At 30.4% G+C, this 18,719-nt stretch overlaps 1 protein-coding gene across 1 annotated transcript; it reads right to left on the reverse strand.

Annotated features, from left to right (window-relative positions):
• Window positions 1-177: 177 nt before the first annotated feature.
• LOC130452910 (bombyxin F-1) lies at window positions 178-12,888 on the reverse strand. The gene is made up of 2 exons (XM_056792430.1): window positions 12,051-12,888; window positions 178-11,547 (listed from the first exon to the last, which is right to left on the reverse strand). The coding sequence occupies exons 1-2, from the start codon at window positions 12,217-12,219 to the stop codon at window positions 11,330-11,332; spliced, it is 387 nt and encodes a 128-aa protein (XP_056648408.1). The 5' UTR covers window positions 12,220-12,888; the 3' UTR covers window positions 178-11,329.
• Between the last annotated feature and the right edge of the window lie 5,831 nt (window positions 12,889-18,719).

Here is an 18,719-nt window from a genome sequence, read left to right on the forward strand (position 1 = left end):
TTATTTTTGTCCCTCGTATTTTATTAAACTTTAAAATACAGAAATAGATTTGACTAGACCTGCGGTTTAACATCCATTTTTGAAAATACATATGAATAATTGTTGTTTTGTCGAAATTAGGTACAAATAAAGAAAAAAATAACCTCCATACTTTGTACATTAAAAAACATGTTTTGGCAAAATATTGGTTTAATTATAAATATGTGGTTACAAACAATGATAAACCCGATAAAATATTCTAATTTTAAAAATTATCTCGAAAATTCTATAGCAGCAAACATTCGAAGCAGACTTTTTATTATCTATCAACATTAGAAATATTTATCTCAAAATTTTGTTTATGGTTACTTATAATTATAATTCACTATGACCAACATAATGTAAACTAAATTATTTTTCAAGTACTATTCCATTCGTTTGATTAGGACACTTTTGCAAAATTAATTTCTAAGCATTATCTCTAATCATTATTTACTGGAAGCTTCAGTATATTAGCTGCTTTCCATTTACATCAAAACTCAGATTATTCTCACTTATGAAGTCATAACTCAGTTCAACACACCTTCTCTATCCTCCTAGATTTCAGCTCGGTTCTCATTCTCAAGCATGCGCAGTATGCTTTCCCTTACCACTACCCTTTTCCCATACCAACTGACCAGCAATCTGCATAAGCTTGAGTTTCGTGAACTCAGATTGAAAGTGAGGTTGAGGACATCACGTTGTCAGATCGTGTCATCAATTTTTTCCCTGTGGGTAACAGATGATAATGTTGAATTTTACATAGTCATTAAGAATATTAACTCACGTAATTGAGTGTCTCAGTTCACTTGAATGTAAAATGGAAATCAGCTGATATATCGATCAATCTAAGGCCCTTAGTATTCGCTAGAAATAAATACGTCATAGATAACGTCACTATTCGCGATCATAAAATATTTGGTAGGGAAGATTGGGGCAAAGAAATAAACTACTTTACAATCCCGTAGGTAAGAAATGAGTGTCTCAGTTCACTTGAATGTAAATGGAAATCAGCTGATATATCGTTCAATCTAAGGCCCTTAGTATTCGCGAGAAATAAATACGTCATAGGTAACGTCACTATTCGCGATCATAAAATATTTGGTAGGGAAGATTGGGGCAACGAAATATACCACTTTACAAACATAGAGCTGATAATAAAGATATCTTTCTATTATTTTCTGATTGGTGTTCTATGCATAAGAATGATATTAAATATCGAATCAGAATGAAGTAGAGTGTAATACCGATGTTATTTCTCTCTATCAGTAGTTGGGCCCTACTTGGACAAACTTTAATATCTTCCTCTAGTTTTAATAGTACTTAATGAACGGTAATCCATGTTGAATTGAATTTAACATTGTTCGTGCGAAATATGCATTTGAAAAAATGTCCAAAACTTTGTATGTCAAGTTATTATGAACGTATCCAATTTTGGGTGAATATTGGCGATTCGATTTATTCGGATTTCGGCGTTAGTAACAGAAGCAAATTAAGATTCGATTTTAGCTGATATTCGATTCGAATTAAACTAGACGACCGCCTGAATTAGAAGTAAAGTCGAATGCAAAAAAGAAGAAGAAATATTAAGTAATCAGTTGGATACTAAATGGATCGATATTTTCTCGATTATGATTTTATAAATTTTAATATACGAGGGTTGCTACTTAAGTTTTGAGCTAGACAAATAAAAACAAATATTTATAATTGAATATGGCTCCACAGTTTTTGATTTGACCGCTTCTTCAGGTGTAGAAATTTTTTCTCGAGGTAATGTTAACTTCGAAACCAATAATTGAGGTATAATTAAAACAATGATCATTAGTTTTTATTTAAGGCATCTTTATTTTCAATTTTTTCAATAAATTTTCAAAACAATCAACAAAAAGTCAATTTTAACAAAATATATTTTTTTTCCTAATATACATACACCAAAGGCAGTTTATTTCCTTTCAATATAATTGTAATATCAAAAAAAAAGCACGAAAATATTCCTTTTTTATAACTCTATTATGAAATCTTACTGCCTTCTTATTTATCACTATGGGGTTATTTTTTCAAAAATCAAATCAATTTTCTAACATTAATTTCACGTTTATAGCACTTGTAAACTTTTTGACCAAAAAAAAATATTTAAAACTAATTGAACACAAATTAAAACACTTAAATATCTAATAAACACATTTTTGTACTTAATTATTGCTTAAGCAAGTCCAAGATTATTAACAACTCGAAACAAGTTACTCCAACATAAAAACTAACCACAATTCATACGAGGGTTGCTACGAAGTTATGGCAAAACTGATGTGAATATGTCAAATCAGACGTTGCGTTCATAAATATCGAACGTACTCAGAACGTGTATTTCTGGTTTTTATAGTTCAATCGTGGTCGTACTTCCCTACAGGATGAATCGGGTGTTGTGCCAGAAAACATCGATGCTTCGCGTGAACGGATATTACCAGATTATCACGTGACGTATTATGAATTACATTATGAATATTTGGCTGTCAAACAGATTTTTTCGCGTTGGATACACAGCATAATTTGATAATCGCTCAATAAAGCTCAAATGGTGCAAGGAAGTGCTGAAAAAATTCAATCGCGGTGCTTGAAAAGACGTGTTCGAAAAAACCGAATCATTCTCCATCACGACAATACGAGTTTTCACACATCAGTTCAAACAATAACGTTTTGAACGGCGAAAACATCGAATACATTGGTAATTCAGATGATTTATTTTTATTCCCGAAAATAAATTGAGAAGTCAAACCCTAAAGAAGCGATTGATGCATTCAAATCACGCGTTTTGGAGGTACCTCAATGGGTATTTTAAAAAACTATGAAGCCATATCCAATAATTATAAAAATTTGTGTTTGTCTGTCTCAAAACTGGAGTAGCAACCCTCGTAAGCGTTAAAGTTGGGTTCCGCAAGGTATCATATTTAACCCACTGTTTCAAAAACATTTAATAATAGTGATAAAACAAGTTAAATAAAGTAAAAAATTGAAATTCGTAATAAAGAAACCAATAGTGACTCAATGTACCTATGATATAAATTGTTTACATTTTCATATTATAATTGATTAATTAAAAAAAAACAGGGAATTTCACAGCCTTAATCTAATTACTTTATAGTTTTATAAGACTTTAAAAGCACTAGCTTTGTTCGCGGTAAATATCCTGAACATGTTCTGTCACCAGATTCATGCGCAGTTTGAAATGGTGCGTTCGCGGTGTTGTTCAGGATTTAAAATTCCGTGTTCTGAATACGTTCAATGTATTCTCGGACTTGGGCAAGGATCTTTAATCTGGCGAAACCTTCGAGTCGATTATATACATTTTATTTTCTTAGCTAGTTTTGAATTCAAATTATAATCTTAGATTTCTTGTGTCCAAATTATTTACCGCGAACGAAGCTGCTATATTACAAAAACAAAAATTTACCAATGCTACGTTTCACAGATAACAAAGGACTAGAATAAATACAATACAAAAAAATAACCCCAAATATAATAATATTATCATATAAACTTACTTTTATTACAATATCACAAAGTTTTTTTTAATCTATTCATTTTGATATTTCAAAAATGGTAAGGTGGACGTAAATTAGTATTTTTTTTTTTTGGTACAGAAACGGGGATTTTTAGGCCGGGTACCAGCCGACCTCGTAGGTCGATAGATTGACTAAGCAACTTTTATTTCACAAAGTTTTTCATTAATTACTAATAAGTTTTCATTTTATCAGCAAAATCGTGCAGATCAAAAAAGTAGCTAATAAAAAAACAAAGAGATTCGTTTTTTAATGACCTCTGTAAATTCGATAATAACTGAGTTATTGCTCGTTGAAGCTATTTTTGGGGAACACCGAAATTAAAAACCTTTAACCTCAAATAACTTGAAATTGATTAAACTTATGGAAAAAACTCGACAGATGTTTTTCAAAGCACTTAGAAAAACCATTAAAATGAGCACTGCTAAAAGTTTTTTGCATAAGAGTTGACTGATTTATAACAAAAATAAGGTTTTTTCTTTTTTGAAAAAATGTAATAATTATACCCTTGCCATTACCACCCTAATCGAAATTAATCGTAATCCACTTGCAATTAATTTTATTTATGTATTATTGTTGTGACCCATGTGATTTCACCGGTTTTGAATGTTAATTTTAGAAAAAGTAATCGATTAAACTGAACACTGTATTTACGTAATTTATTTCTCAAATAAACCAAAAACTATTCATATTATGAGAGAACGTTTCGAAAAGTCTTAATTGTTGGGTTTTTCTTGTCAAAAACTTTGTGTTTTTTTAAATCTATGTATCATAAAAATTGATTAGATTAGTTTGCATTCGCGTCTCAAATGTGGCTTATGCAACCCCTTTGAGCTGCACTTTGGAGGGGTTGAAACAAGTTTTAATTGATATGTCGTTGAAGTTCTTGAAATCCCCTACAAAATGTTTTTTAAAAAAAGTTTCTAGCTTGAAAATTGAGCGAGTTATTGTCGAAAAACCAACTGTTTTTTTTTTTCAAATATATTTTTAAATATTCTTATTTTTGTTTTTTTATTATTTTTCTAAAAAAAATTTGGTCGTTGAAAGTGGGTTTCATAAGCGTTGGAATATTTAAAAAACAACACTTTTTAAAAATACCAACGAAATATTCTCAATTCATTTACATTAGGGGATGATTTGGAGGGGTTGCATGAATCTGATTGATCATAGAGGTGTCTGAGAATGTCAACAGATTTACGAATAATAAATATAAACTTCATTTTACACGAAACATGCATGAAATCTGAGGTTTTAACTTTTTTCACAATAAAGGGTAGTTAACACCCCCCAAAATATAAAAAGCTCGATTCGGCACAAGGCAGATTTTGTAGAAGAGGGTACGTAGAGCTTGAATTCAAATTTTCATGAAAATCCAGATTATAAGTGTCGTTAAAAAAAGCTTTTGACATTACTACCCTTAGAAAATGGTCTTTGGAGGGGTTGCATGAGTCCGATTAATCATAAACTTGTTTGAGAATATCAACAGAACTACGATTGATTCATTTAAATTGTATTTTACTCAAATACATGTTAAAATCGAAGATTTTTAAATTTTTTACGATATGGGGTAGTTTTTACCCCTAAAAAATGAGAAGTACCCTTAGGCACAGGGTAGATTTTGAGTTGGAGAGTAAGGAGAGCTTGAATTAAAATTTTCATGAAAATAGAGATTATAATGAGTGTCTAAAAAAAGCTTTCGACATTACTACCCTTAGAAAATGGTCTTTGGAGGGGTTGCATGAGTCCGATTAATCATAAACTTGTTTGAGAATATCAACAGAAATACGATTGATTCATTTAAATTGTATTTTACTCAAATACATGCTAAAATCGAAGATTTTTAAATTTTTTACGATATGGGGTAGTTTTTACCCCTAAAAAATGAAAAGCACCCTTCGGCACAGGGTAGATTTTGAATTGGAGGGTAAGGAGAGCTTGAATTAAAATTTTCATGAAAATCGAGATTATAATGAGTGTCTAAAAAAAGCTTTCGACATTACTACCCTTAGAAAATGGTCTTTGGAGGGGTTGCATGAGTCCGATTAATCATAAACTTGTTTGAGAATATCAACAGAACTACGATTGATTCATTTAAATTGTATTTTACTCAAATACATGCTAATATCGAAGATTTTTAAATTTTTTACGATATGGGGTAGTTTTTACCCCTAAAAAATGAAAAGCACCCTTCGGCACAGGGTAGATTTTGAATTGGAGGGTAAGGAGAGCTTGAATTAAAATTTTCATGAAAATCGAGATTATAATGAGTGTCTAAAAAAAGCTTTCGACATTACTACCCTTAGAAAATGGTCTTTGGAGGGGTTGCATGAGTCCGATTAATCATAAACTTGTTTGAGAATATCAACAGAACTACGATTGATTCATTTAAATTGTATTTTACTCAAATACATGCTAATATCGAAGATTTTTAAATTTTTTACGATATGGGGTAGTTTTTACCCCTAAAAAATGAGAAGTACCCTTCGGCACTGGGTAGATTTTGAATTGGAGGGTAAGGAGAACTTGAATTCAAATTTTTATTAAAATCGAAATTATAATGAGTGTTTAAAAAAAGCTTTTGACATTACTACCCTTAGAAAATGGTCTTTGGAGGGGTTGCATGAGTCCGATTAATCATAAACTTGTTTGAGAATGTCAACAGAACTACGATTGATTCATTTAAATTGTATTTTACTCAAATACATGTTAAAATCGAAGATTTTTAAATTTTTTACGATATGGGGTAGTTTTTATCCCTAAAAAATGAGAAGTACCCTTAGGCACAGGGTAGATTTTGAGTTGGAGAGTAAGGAGAGCTTGAATTAAAATTTTCATGAAAATCGAGATTATAATGAGTGTCTAAAAAAAGCTTTCGACATTACTACCCTTAGAAAATGGTCTTTGGAGGGGTTGCATGAGTCCGATTAATCATAGACTTGTTTGAGAATATCAACAGAACTACGATTGATTCATTTAAATTGTATTTTACTCAAATACATGCTAAAATCGAAGATTTTTAAATTTTTTTCGATATGGGGTAGTTTTTACCCCTAAAAAATGAAAAGCACCCTTCGGCACAGGGTATATTTTGAATTGGAGGGTAAGGAGAGCTTGAATTAAAATTTTCATGAAAATCGAGATTATAATGAGTGTCTAAAAAAAGCTTTCGACATTACTACCCTTAGAAAATGGTCTTTGGAGGGGTTGCATGAGCCCGATTAATCATAAACTTGTTTGAGAATATCAACAGAACTACGATTGATTCATTTAAATTGTATTTTACTCAAATACATGCTAAAATCGAAGATTTTTAAATTTTTTACGATATGGGGTAGTTTTTACCCCTAAAAAATGAAAAGCACCCTTCGGCACAGGGTAGATTTTGAGTTGGAGAGTAAGGAGAGCTTGAATTAAAATTTTCATGAAAATCGAGATTATAATGAGTGTCTAAAAAAAGCTTTCGACATTACTACCCTTAGAAAATGGTCTTTGGAGGGGTTGCATGAGTCCGATTAATCATAAACTTGTTTGAGAATATCAACAGAACTACGATTGATTCATTTAAATTGTATTTTACTCAAATACATGCTAATATCGAAGATTTTTAAATTTTTTACGATATGGGGTAGTTTTTACCCCTAAAAAATGAAAAGCACCCTTCGGCACAGGGTAGATTTTGAATTGGAGGGTAAGGAGAACTTGAATTCAAATTTTTATTAAAATCGAAATTATAATGAGTGTTTAAAAAAAGCTTTTGACATTACTACCCTTAGAAAATGGTCTTTGGAGGGGTTGCATGAGTCCGATTAATCATAAACTTGTTTGAGAATGTCAACAGAACTACGATTGATTCATTTAAATTGTATTTTACTCAAATACATGTTAAAATTGAAGATTTTTAAATTTTTTACGATATGGGGTAGTTTTTATCCCTAAAAAATGAGAAGTACCCTTAGGCACAGGGTAGATTTTGAATTGGAGGGTAAGGAGAACTTGAATTCAAATTTTTATTAAAATCGAAATTATAATGAGTGTTTAAAAAAAGCTTTTGACATTACTACCCTTAGAAAATGGTCTTTGAGGGGTTGCATGAGTCCGATTAATCATAAACTTGTTTGAGAATATCAACAGAACTACGATTGATTCATTTAAATTGTATTTTACTCAAATACATGTTAAAATCGAAGATTTTTAAATTTTTTACGATATGGGGTAGTTTTTACCCCTAAAAAATGAGAAGTACCCTTAGGCACAGAGTAGATTTTGAGTTGGAGAGTAAGGAGAGCTTGAATTAAAATTTTCATGAAAATCGAGATTATAATGAGTGTCTAAAAAAAGCTTTCGACATTACTACCCTTAGAAAATGGTCTTTGGAGGGGTTGCATGAGTCCGATTAATCATAGACTTGTTTGAGAATATCAACAGAACTACGATTGATTCATTTAAATTGTATTTTACTCAAATACATGTTAAAATCGAAGATTTTTAAATTTTTTACGATATGGGGTAGTTTTTACCCCTAAAAAATGAGAAGTACCCTTAGGCACAGGGTAGATTTTGAGTTGGAGAGTAAGGAGAGCTTGAATTAAAATTTTCATGAAAATCGAGATTATAATGAGTGTCTAAAAAAAGCTTTCGACATTACTACCCTTAGAAAATGGTCTTTGGAGGGGTTGCATGAGTCCGATTAATCATAAACTTGTTTGAGAATATCAACAGAACTACGATTGATTCATTTAAATTGTATTTTACTCAAATACATGCTAAAATCGAAGATTTTTAAATTTTTTACGATATGGGGTAGTTTTTACCCCTAAAAAATGAAAAGCACCCTTCGGCACAGGGTAGATTTTGAATTGGAGGGTAAGGAGAGCTTGAATTAAAATTTTCATGAAAATCGAAATTATAATGAGTGTCTAAAAAAAGCTTTCGACATTACTACCCTTAGAAAATGGTCTTTGGAGGGGTTGCATGAGTCCGATTAATCATAAACTTGTTTGAGAATATCAACAGAACTACGATTGATTCATTTAAATTGTATTTTACTCAAATACATGCTAATATCGAAGATTTTTAAATTTTTTACGATATGGGGTAGTTTTTACCCCTAAAAAATGAGAAGTACCCTTCGGCACTGGGTAGATTTTGAATTGGAGGGTAAGGAGAGCTTGAATTCAAATTTTCATAAAAATCGACTGATTGATTAACAAAATTAAACGTTTTTTACTGCTAGTTCTGGCCTAAATAAAGTGAGTTTACAAATAATCTAAAAGTTAATCAACTTTCAAACAGCATATTAATCTGAAACTATCAAAAAAACTTCATACACTTAAATAGTGTCATAAGTGAAAAAATTAGAAAATCTCTATTATTGTACCACTGGTGCTAGAAAACTAGAAAATCTTATCTCAAATAATGTCATGTAAATGGTTATTTTTGCGGTAAGTTTTTGAATTATCATGCGTAAAGTGAAAAATAAAGTTGACAATATACTCAATTTGATTATGATAATTCATGGAAATTTCCAAAATATAAAGTGAGGCTATTAAATGAAACAACTTCCTTACCACTTTACAATCATTAGAAAGTTTCTAGCATTTTTAAAAGTGAAGATCCTAAGAGATCATAGTCTACAAATATTTCGAACTACTGATTATATTATGTTTAATTTAATTGAAGAACATTGCGATGAAACGCGTTCTAACCGAGTACCCAAAATATTTTCACTCGAAATGTTTTCGATTCGTAATCTCAAACTATATAACAAATCCAAAATGAACAATTATCAAACGTAAACACGACAAAGTATATCTAATTTAAAAAAAAAAACTTTTGTTTAATTGGATATTTGTTAGATACTTAGGAATATATCCAACAAAATAAACAATAACATTGAGGTTATCGGTTTAAGTTTAAGACTCCCTATCACGTGTTTAATTCATGATTCGCATACACGTTCAAAATTTAGAACCCAAAATATGATAAAGAAAACATTTTTAGGATTCTTATGTTATCGAAATATATAACATTCTGAGCAGATAATAAATAGTGTTACATCATTACATGCGGTCTCTTAAATAACGAATATTTTTACTATATTATGTTGTAATTTATTAATTTCGTAATTTTCGAATAATTCCTATACTAAATACTTACAAATGATAAAAATCTTTCGCCTATTATTCATCAAAACTATTTAAATTCAATTGTTCAATAAAAATAAATAAGATAAATGCAGGGCCGGATTAAGCTGGGGGCTTAAGAGGCGCTATAGCCTATAGTCCCAAATCCTTATAAGGACTTAAAATATTTTGATAGATGACTGCCGGCTATAAACAATACTAAATTAACTGCAAGTGATGTATTATGAAGTTCTAGTGATGAAATTTAATAAAATTTGGTCTAATTATTTAATATGTAACAATTTAATTAGCTATTTGTGTATGTAATATTTTGTTTAAAAATAGGTTTATTTTTTACCACACACGTTATGTTTACATTGTTATTATAATTGAAAGATTATTAGATTAGTTTCGAAAGTATATAATGGTTCTCGAAATTAATTCTTAGTATGAACTACCTTCAAGTAATTCAAATAACGCGCCAAATTTAAACCTGCCAGTATTTTTTGAAGGATGTCATAATAATAGTTCAAGTTTACACCCCCCAGTCAACGTTAATTTGGTTAGAACCACAGACATAGCAATTCGTAACGACGGAAGGAGTACGATACAAGATATTAAAAGAAACACTTGACAGAGATACGAATTCTATTGAAAGACCAGTATAGTATCACTTTGTCTATGGTTAAAACAAATAACATTGTCGTGTTCTATCTGAATAAAAGTGATCTGTGGTTACGTAAGAATTTATGTGATTTGTTGATCCAGCTCAAACATTTTCATACCTTATTTGTAACACATGTAAACAAATAGCAAACAATATTTATGAATTATAAATTAAATGTTTAATAGTCGAGTAGTAATAATAACACATCTATTTCTCAATTCATGTAAATGAAGAAAGAATAAAAGGGCGAGAACATCAAAATGTAGTGTCAATAACTTCAGTTATTTTATATACAAATATCTACAACAGTTTACGCAGTTTGAGGTTACATTTTATGTGTAAATTGGACACAAATACCCCTTTTTTTATTATCAGGTAAATAGAATTGAAATATTTAATTTCTAGTGATCTAAATTGGAAAAATGATATGTAGACTCAGATAAATATTGAATGAAATTAGCAAGTATTTTCTTTGGGCCAAATTATCAGTAGATGTATAAAATATTCAAAAATCGCATTTATAAAGCACACTTTTATGTTTTGGAACAATAATATATAATTTTCTCTACATTATTAGAAATATCAGATGTGGAAATTATCAATAATGAATGGTTAGATATAAAAAAAAATCTTGACGAGTTTTACTTGAACAATCAAAAAATATATTTCACAGATAGTTTTTTTTTCTATTGGAGACTGTTAATGTAAATCATACCTTTCGTTAAATCATTTTTTAAAGATTATAACTTAGATTAAACATGGCCTCACCCTTGTTCCACTCGAGTTCAACTAACTCATATCCACTGGAAGTGGAAAATATTATTTTTCATAGAAAAAATGTAAGATTCGTTTCAATTTGGTCACTCAACCGATATCCAGATTTTTATATTAAGTCAACAACTTAATACTAAATTTAAAGATAGTATCACAATCACTTGGTTTGCTTTTTATCATTATTATTATTATTATCTCCGTCGTTTTCCTTGTGCACAATATGAGGATAGTTCTTCTCTTGTACAAGATTTCTCGCAACACTCTGTGTATACACCTGTTCGCTTTCTCCTCCGTTTACCTAGTAAAGAAGTTGCTTCTGCTTTCGTTTGGAAAGGAAATTCTAAACTTTCTCCTCTGGCTGCTGGCATATCTGAATACATGTCGTCTATGTATACTGGTCGAGGAATCTCTAAAACAAAGAAAAACCGGTCTTAGAAATCGAGAAAAAATTGATAGGAAAGAAAAAAGAGGAAAGTAGCACAATAAAAACTTAGTGAGAATAAAAAAAGATTACAAAAAGAAAAAGAGAGCAATATTTAATAGAATTAGAACAGATTTTTCATATTCAATTAACTTGAAAATAAGATTTTAACTTTATCTTAACATTTATTTCTAAAAAGAAATGACATCAAATTCCATCAACGTGTGTTTGGTTTCATGAATTAATTCAATCAAGTCCCGTTTTGACAAAAAAAGAAGATTGCATATAAGTCTTCTTTTTTATGTAATTAACGTCTCATCTGTGAAAACTTATACAGAATATTGTATATTAATCATATAGACAAAGGCCAAGCTGCAGAAAAAAGAATAACTAATTGAATGACATATCCACAAATGTGATGAATATGAAACTGAATGAGTTTATCAACAAATGTTTTGATCTTATGATTGTAGTTAAATATTTCTACTCACTGGTTATCCTTTTGATGGTGTTGTAATTTCCTTTACATATTGTTGATAGCGCCTTGCCTATTTGACCACCACAATATTTTTGACTTTCTCTGATTTGAGGATAGACCATTCGGAGATGCATGACTCCTATAATGACTGCTAATATTAAGAGTTTACATTTGAATTCCATCTGTAACAAACGATAGGTTCATATTATATATACATATATTAATTTCAGAATAATAATTGAGGTAAAATATTTTCTGTTTTAATTATTTGAAACCACATAATAAATAAAAGGTTACTATTAGAACGGACAGTCATACATAGACTCAAAAAAGTCTTGTTTAACTAAGATTAACAATAAGAATGACAAAATGGTAACAAGGCTTTCCAGAAGAAGTTGACATTAAAAAATGCTTCGTCAATTGTTTCAAACGCAAAGAAAAGTGTATTGATCTTAATGAAGAATATTTTGAAAACCAATAAAGCCAATTATAATTTTTTTTCTATCTTAAACTTGAATAGCAACCCTCGTACTTTTGTAAATATTGGAAAAGTTTGAGAATAAAGTTGAAACATGGAAGTGAAAAATACCCAGAAAAGTATTTGGAATCAAGGAACTAAAAGATGAGTATTGGAGAAGAATAACCATTGAATTAGTATAAATTAAGAATCTAAAGCTAAAATACAAAAGAATAGACCAAAAAAGGAGTAATTAGAGAGTCACAACACATTTTGAGAAAATTAAAAGGAATTAAGAGGGAAGCTGATAGATGTTAAGCATACAGAAGATTGATAAACATCGTAAATTTATTTGTATGAATATAACTACATGTACTATTCAAAATACAACATTGACCATAGTAATTTCCTTATAAAGTCATAGATTTATATTGTTTATGCTGTATTAAAAATTTAGAATAAAATGAAGTATAAACTTTTATTTGGTATTTTCAATTTACAAAATAGTAGATAATGACAAGATAAATTGATATTTTTCAAGTTTCTAAAAAACAGTTACTGATATTTGGTCTAAAATGATGAAATAAAACACTTATTAGTATCATTAAAATATAATCCTAATTTTTTTATTATTATTTGGTTAATAATAAGCGTGATAATTATTTTTAATTATTTGTTATGGTCAACTTTTGCTTTGATAAACAATTTTTAGTTAATATACAATAACAGAGGAATCTCTGGGTCAGAATTTTCATGTATTATACTACTACGAGGATGGTTCCAGAAGTACATGGCCCTACCAAGAGTTGCTTGAAACGTACTAAGCCACACTATTTAGTATTTGTTTGGCGGCCAAGACAAAGACCGTTCCATCTGCAGGCAAGGTCATGGCGTTGGTTTTTTGGGGTGCACTGGGGATAATTTTCATTTACTATCTTGAAAAAGCAAAAACTATCAAGACAATGCACCAGCTCACACATCCGTTATTGCAATGGCCAAAATCAATGAATTAAAGTTTGAATTGATACTTCATGCACCCTCTTTGCCAGATTTATTATTTAAAATGACTCGGTGGTCAAAGATTTTCAAACAATGAAAAGGCGATGTCGGAGATAATGGCTATTTTTAGGAGCTTAAAAATTCTTATTAAAAAAAGTGTACAGAACTTATTGAACATCCCTGGGGAAAGTGTATGGAGCTAAAAAGAGATTACGTTGAAGATATATTTTTGTGTATTTATTGGAGATACAAATAATTTGTAATGAAGATATTTTAACTTTTATTTTACAAATTGACGTCCTTTTAAATAAATTGTTGATGAAAAAATGTGTGAAAAATTATTATCAACTTAATGAGTAAGTACAGTAAGTAATAAGGATAGCCAGGATAAAACGTTTCTAATTCCTGTTAATATTATTTACTAATCGACTATTTTATATCTACAATGACAAATATTTTTTCAAAAACCGTGTTTATCTCAAACAAATAACAAAATTTATTAAGCACATGAAATAATTGATTTGTTTTAACGAATGTTTGGTAATGAAAGCACTTCCTTATTGACATTATGTAGAAATGTAAACAAATTCTCCATTTTGTTTGTTCTTAAGATATTTTAATCGATCTCCTTCCAGTAAATGTCTTATATGTATTTCTAAATTAATATAAGGGCACCAGACATCCTGTTTTCGGTGGGACAATCCCGATTTAGCATGTCATATCCTGGCGTCCCCAAGATTCCCGCGGGGACACCCAAACGTTCCGCTTTAAAAGTTTGATTCAAATTTTGTAATGAAAATACTCATCATTATATAAAATCTACGGAAGTTTTTTTTTGTTAACTCACGATTACACTGTCTGACGTTTCAATAACCAAGTTATCATCTTCAGAGTCTTCAGTCTCTTGTTGTACCAATTTTAAACTAGAACTAGAATGCTTTAAAAAGTTGTTGAAATGTAGTAGCTTGTTCTAGCCGCTAAATTAAAAAAATTGTAATAAAATCATTACTGTAAAAAGTAATTTTCTATCTCGACAATGAATTCTTATCGTTTTAAGAAAATTTTTTGTTAAAACACCAGAATATTCCTTTTAACTAACGTGGATTGTAAGAAGTAGGAAAATAGCAATTTAATTGATCGAATTTCAATAATTTTTTGACAATTGTTTGTAAATATTTCTACAACCCTTAGTAGCAGTCAAACTAGAAATTTGAAAATTATTATCAATTTATTTTGGCCACTAGTATTATAATTTATTGCCATAGAGCAGGGGGTCGGTAACCTTCTAAAGGAGAAAAATTTTTCCAAAATATCCTTTTATATACACTATCATTCAAAAATAATAGTGTTTACTTTTTATGACCGTATTATATATAATTATTTTTTCGGATTCTTCGGTGCTTATGATCTTGTAGTTTTCGTTTCGTCAAAACGAAGGAAATATCTGTTGAAACACAAGTCTTCATAGTCTAGTTACCTTAACAATAATGAATTAAAAGACCTTGGCGTACCGGGGACTAAAACATGAAAACATGATCCACCAGAAACTTTGGCGATATAAAAATCACAACCGACTCATTTGCCCAAAGATAGCAGCTCAGATCAATGAATCTAGAGATCTGTCTTTGATTAATAGTTTAGAGTAAAGGAGATTGAGGGAAAATGGGCTTTTTTTAAGGGTGAGAGTAAGTAGAAAAATCCTTCTAAAGACGTTAAAATAAAATTAAGAGGTTGTAGTAGCCTAAAGAACAAAAAAATTGAACCCTTGAAGACTGCGGGAGAGTTTTATGGAGTAATGAGTCAAAGTTTGAGGTTTTCGGTACTAAGAGAAGAGTATTTGTGCGCAGGTCAAAAAAAGAACAAAAGTTAAATTTATGCGTAATCCTAGTGTAAGACACGGTGATTATTTGGGGATGTTGGGGTTGTCCAGTAGTCAAAATATTAAAGGCAAATGTAGTAAGTTCTGGTCAGCTCCTGATGAGCAAAAAATTTATTTTCTATCATGATAACGATCCCAAGCATTCCTCGTAGATGTGCAAAGAGTTTTTGAAAGATTTGGACACTGGAATAAATGATTTGGCTGTCACAGTTGACGATTGAGTTGTCGCGGAACAAATTTTACAGGGAAATTGATTGGAACCAAATGGACGAAGATTATTGTTACATAGAAAAAGCGGTCATCTATGTATTCAAAATTTAAACATGTAAAAATGACAGACTGTAAATAACTTCCTTCTCCTTTCCCTTTATACAGGGTGTTTCTATATTCGATAAATGATTCAAATTGATATACGAATACGAATCCTTACGGGGTCTAGTTGCTTCATAATTTGCCATAACTCAAGAACGCCTTGAGATTTTTTTTTTCAAACTTGGTGATCAATGTGATCCTGAATAAAGTAATATTTTGACATAAACAAACTTTGGAACAATTTAACCAGTGGCGCGCTGTCAGGGTTAGTTGTCCCCCTATTGCCTGATTATTTTTAGTTAATAAAATAACCTTTTATCGAGCTAAAATGAACGGTGCCACGTTTGGAATGAAGAAAATCCGCATTTTGTTCGAGGAAAGGTAATATTCGATGAATGTGTGGGTGGGTATTGTCAGAGATTGCTTAATCGGGCCTTAAATTTTACCAAATAAATTAAATGAAACAATTCATACGCGCTTTTTGGAAGAAATACTTGATGGATTATAGGGGAATGTATTTAATTAAACAGACGTTTTAGGGGGAAATGGATTGGTCGGGGTGAACCCAATTGTTGGCCTCCAAGATCACCTGACTTGAATTCTATCGATTTTTTTAATATGGGGCTATATGAAGTCCAAGCTGCGGCAGAAATCATTCAGTCACATCCAGATTTATTCTCAAAGACACGTTTTTTAATGACAAAACGGTGTAATAAGTGCCACAGAGATCGTTGTCGGTCGAATATAGAAACACCCTGTATTTCTTGATACTGATATGAAACTAAAATAATAACATCTGTTAGCAATATTTTGAGTTTTAGATCAATTGGAATTTTTCATGAAATAGGATTTTCTTTTCATTTAAATTGATAAATCTAAAAAACGAAATTTCTAATTCGACCTTTTTATTAAAAATATATGATTAATATTAACTAATGACCTGTAGTTTTATCCTTTCTGACTAACGTATCGGATACTCACCACACATTATTTTGTAAAATTTCCAAAGTCTCGAAAAATTTCGCAGTTTTTGATCACACTAAATACAGTTAGAAAATAAAACTTTTGTTTAAGTACCTGGTTAAAGCCACAGCCCCATAATTTCTAGTCACGAAAATTAACAACTAAAATTTCAACAACACATCACAGCCAATAAGTTTTCGTGTTCTCAAGTATCGCTTAGCGTCGAACTGAACCGTACACTGGACTTAAGTTGATCAGCCTCTCACTTGATAACTACCAATACCACCGGTTGTATTGATAACAGTCATCTTAATATAACGTGAAAACTTCCAATTAGGTATTTATTCAACTGCTATCAAAATAGAATTGTTTCCTTATAAACAATATTATTTTTAGATCGTATACATAATTTTATGCCCGAGTAACAGTTATTTTTATCAATAATCATCTAAACGCTACTAACAGAACGAAAAAAGTGGATTAAATAATATGGTTTTGACTCAAGCATTGATGCAAAATGCTACCGCCAAATACCAAAATGTATCAAACTTTCTTAAACATAGAAAAATCAAAAACTCTATGAATTAATAACTATCTATGATTTAGAAACTTAGTTGCAGAAAAACTCGATTAACATTAACATTTTGGCATGTCGAAGCCAGGCTCTTTTTCGAAAAGTTTATCTACTTTTTTAAATTAATTAACAGGAAAAAGGCGCAAATGTATGATAGTACACATCGCCGAATGGTTTTCTTGAAGTTGGTTTATTAACTTTTGAATCTACTCGTTCCGGTGACTTCCATCAGGATATGATGATGTTTTTGAAGAATGGTTCAAACAAATGGAAGATGAAACGACAAATTGATGTTCTTTTAAAACGAGGGATGTAAAACGGTTGTTTGGAAAATGTCATTATGAATATTGGTTGCAACAGTTCAACTTCTATTGAATATATATGTCGTAGACATAATGCAAATTCAAAAATTCCACAAAAAACCGCCAAAACTTTCTTGTTTTACTATTAGATCATTTTAGGCAACTTATAAAATGTCGGCAAAACACGAGTTGCAATATTAGGCCTACTTAGTTTCGGGCATTTTACGATTTAACGAATATGAGTTAGTCAAAACACACGAACGCGGCTAATTCACATTTGCAAGTCAACAATAACATAACCTCAAAAAAGTACGATTGTTTTAAAATTGGTTAGGTGTATATTAGTGAAAAATAGATGATAATCGTGATCATATATCAAGTACGGTACATTTAGAAACAAAAATGCAGTTTAACCAACAACAATTTTTCAGCGAAATAAAGAAAAAACAACAACAAGAAACTTTGAACAACTGCTCTAGTTGTTCATTTGAAAATTAGCTGAATCAAAAGGCGTTAAAAGAAGCAATAAAATGTATCGTTCCATGAAAAAATATGATGTATTGTCTGTTGGTAACATTGAACATCTAGTGGTAAGACGAAACACATAACCTATAATTTATATAATACCCACGGAACAATATTTTGACGTAATAGTTGAGTGTCACAAATCTACAGGACATGGTGGACGAGATAAAATGTTATTTGGAAAATGTGGAAGTTGGACAATATTATTGAGGAAATCAAGTCACTCATTATGAAGTACGGTAAATTTAGAAGCAAAAATGCTGTTCAACAACAACAACAAGGAACCTTGAACAGCTGCTCTAGTTATCGAAGAAATTTGCGTCCATGGTGGACGAGATAAAATGTTATTTGAGCTGATAAATAAATATTACATTCTTAGATCTACGGTAGAAGATTTTAATCCACTCTGCAGGGAGTCCAGTGTCAACAACCACGTAAGGGATTAGTCGTATGCCTTATTATTTATAAAGATTTTAATGTTCGAGGTCAGGTGAACTTGTTGGATATGAATTATTGAATTATAAATGGTTTCTTAATCATCAAGACCACGGTACCAAATATTTGCATCTGCGCCACTTATAGTCTAAGATCCCACAGTTTGATCTTGCAGGTATCTGCTTTTTTTTTGAAATTAATTTTAAAGGAATCTTGAGGATGTATGGAATGGACTA

Source organism: Diorhabda sublineata, chromosome 2 (assembly GCF_026230105.1).
Source record: "Diorhabda sublineata isolate icDioSubl1.1 chromosome 2, icDioSubl1.1, whole genome shotgun sequence".
In the NCBI taxonomy this organism is placed as follows: domain Eukaryota; kingdom Metazoa; phylum Arthropoda; class Insecta; order Coleoptera; family Chrysomelidae; genus Diorhabda; species Diorhabda sublineata.

Excerpts from the sequence above, each read along its gene's own strand:
- LOC130452910 (XM_056792430.1), bottom strand. The coding sequence starts at position 12,219 with ATGGAATTCAAATGTAAACTCTTAATATTAGCAGTCATTATAGGAGTC. Across the intron at positions 11,548-12,050 it reads CACCATCAAAAGGATAACCA|AGATTCCTCGACCAGTATAC; the intron begins GTGAGTAGAAAT and ends TCTTTGTTTTAG.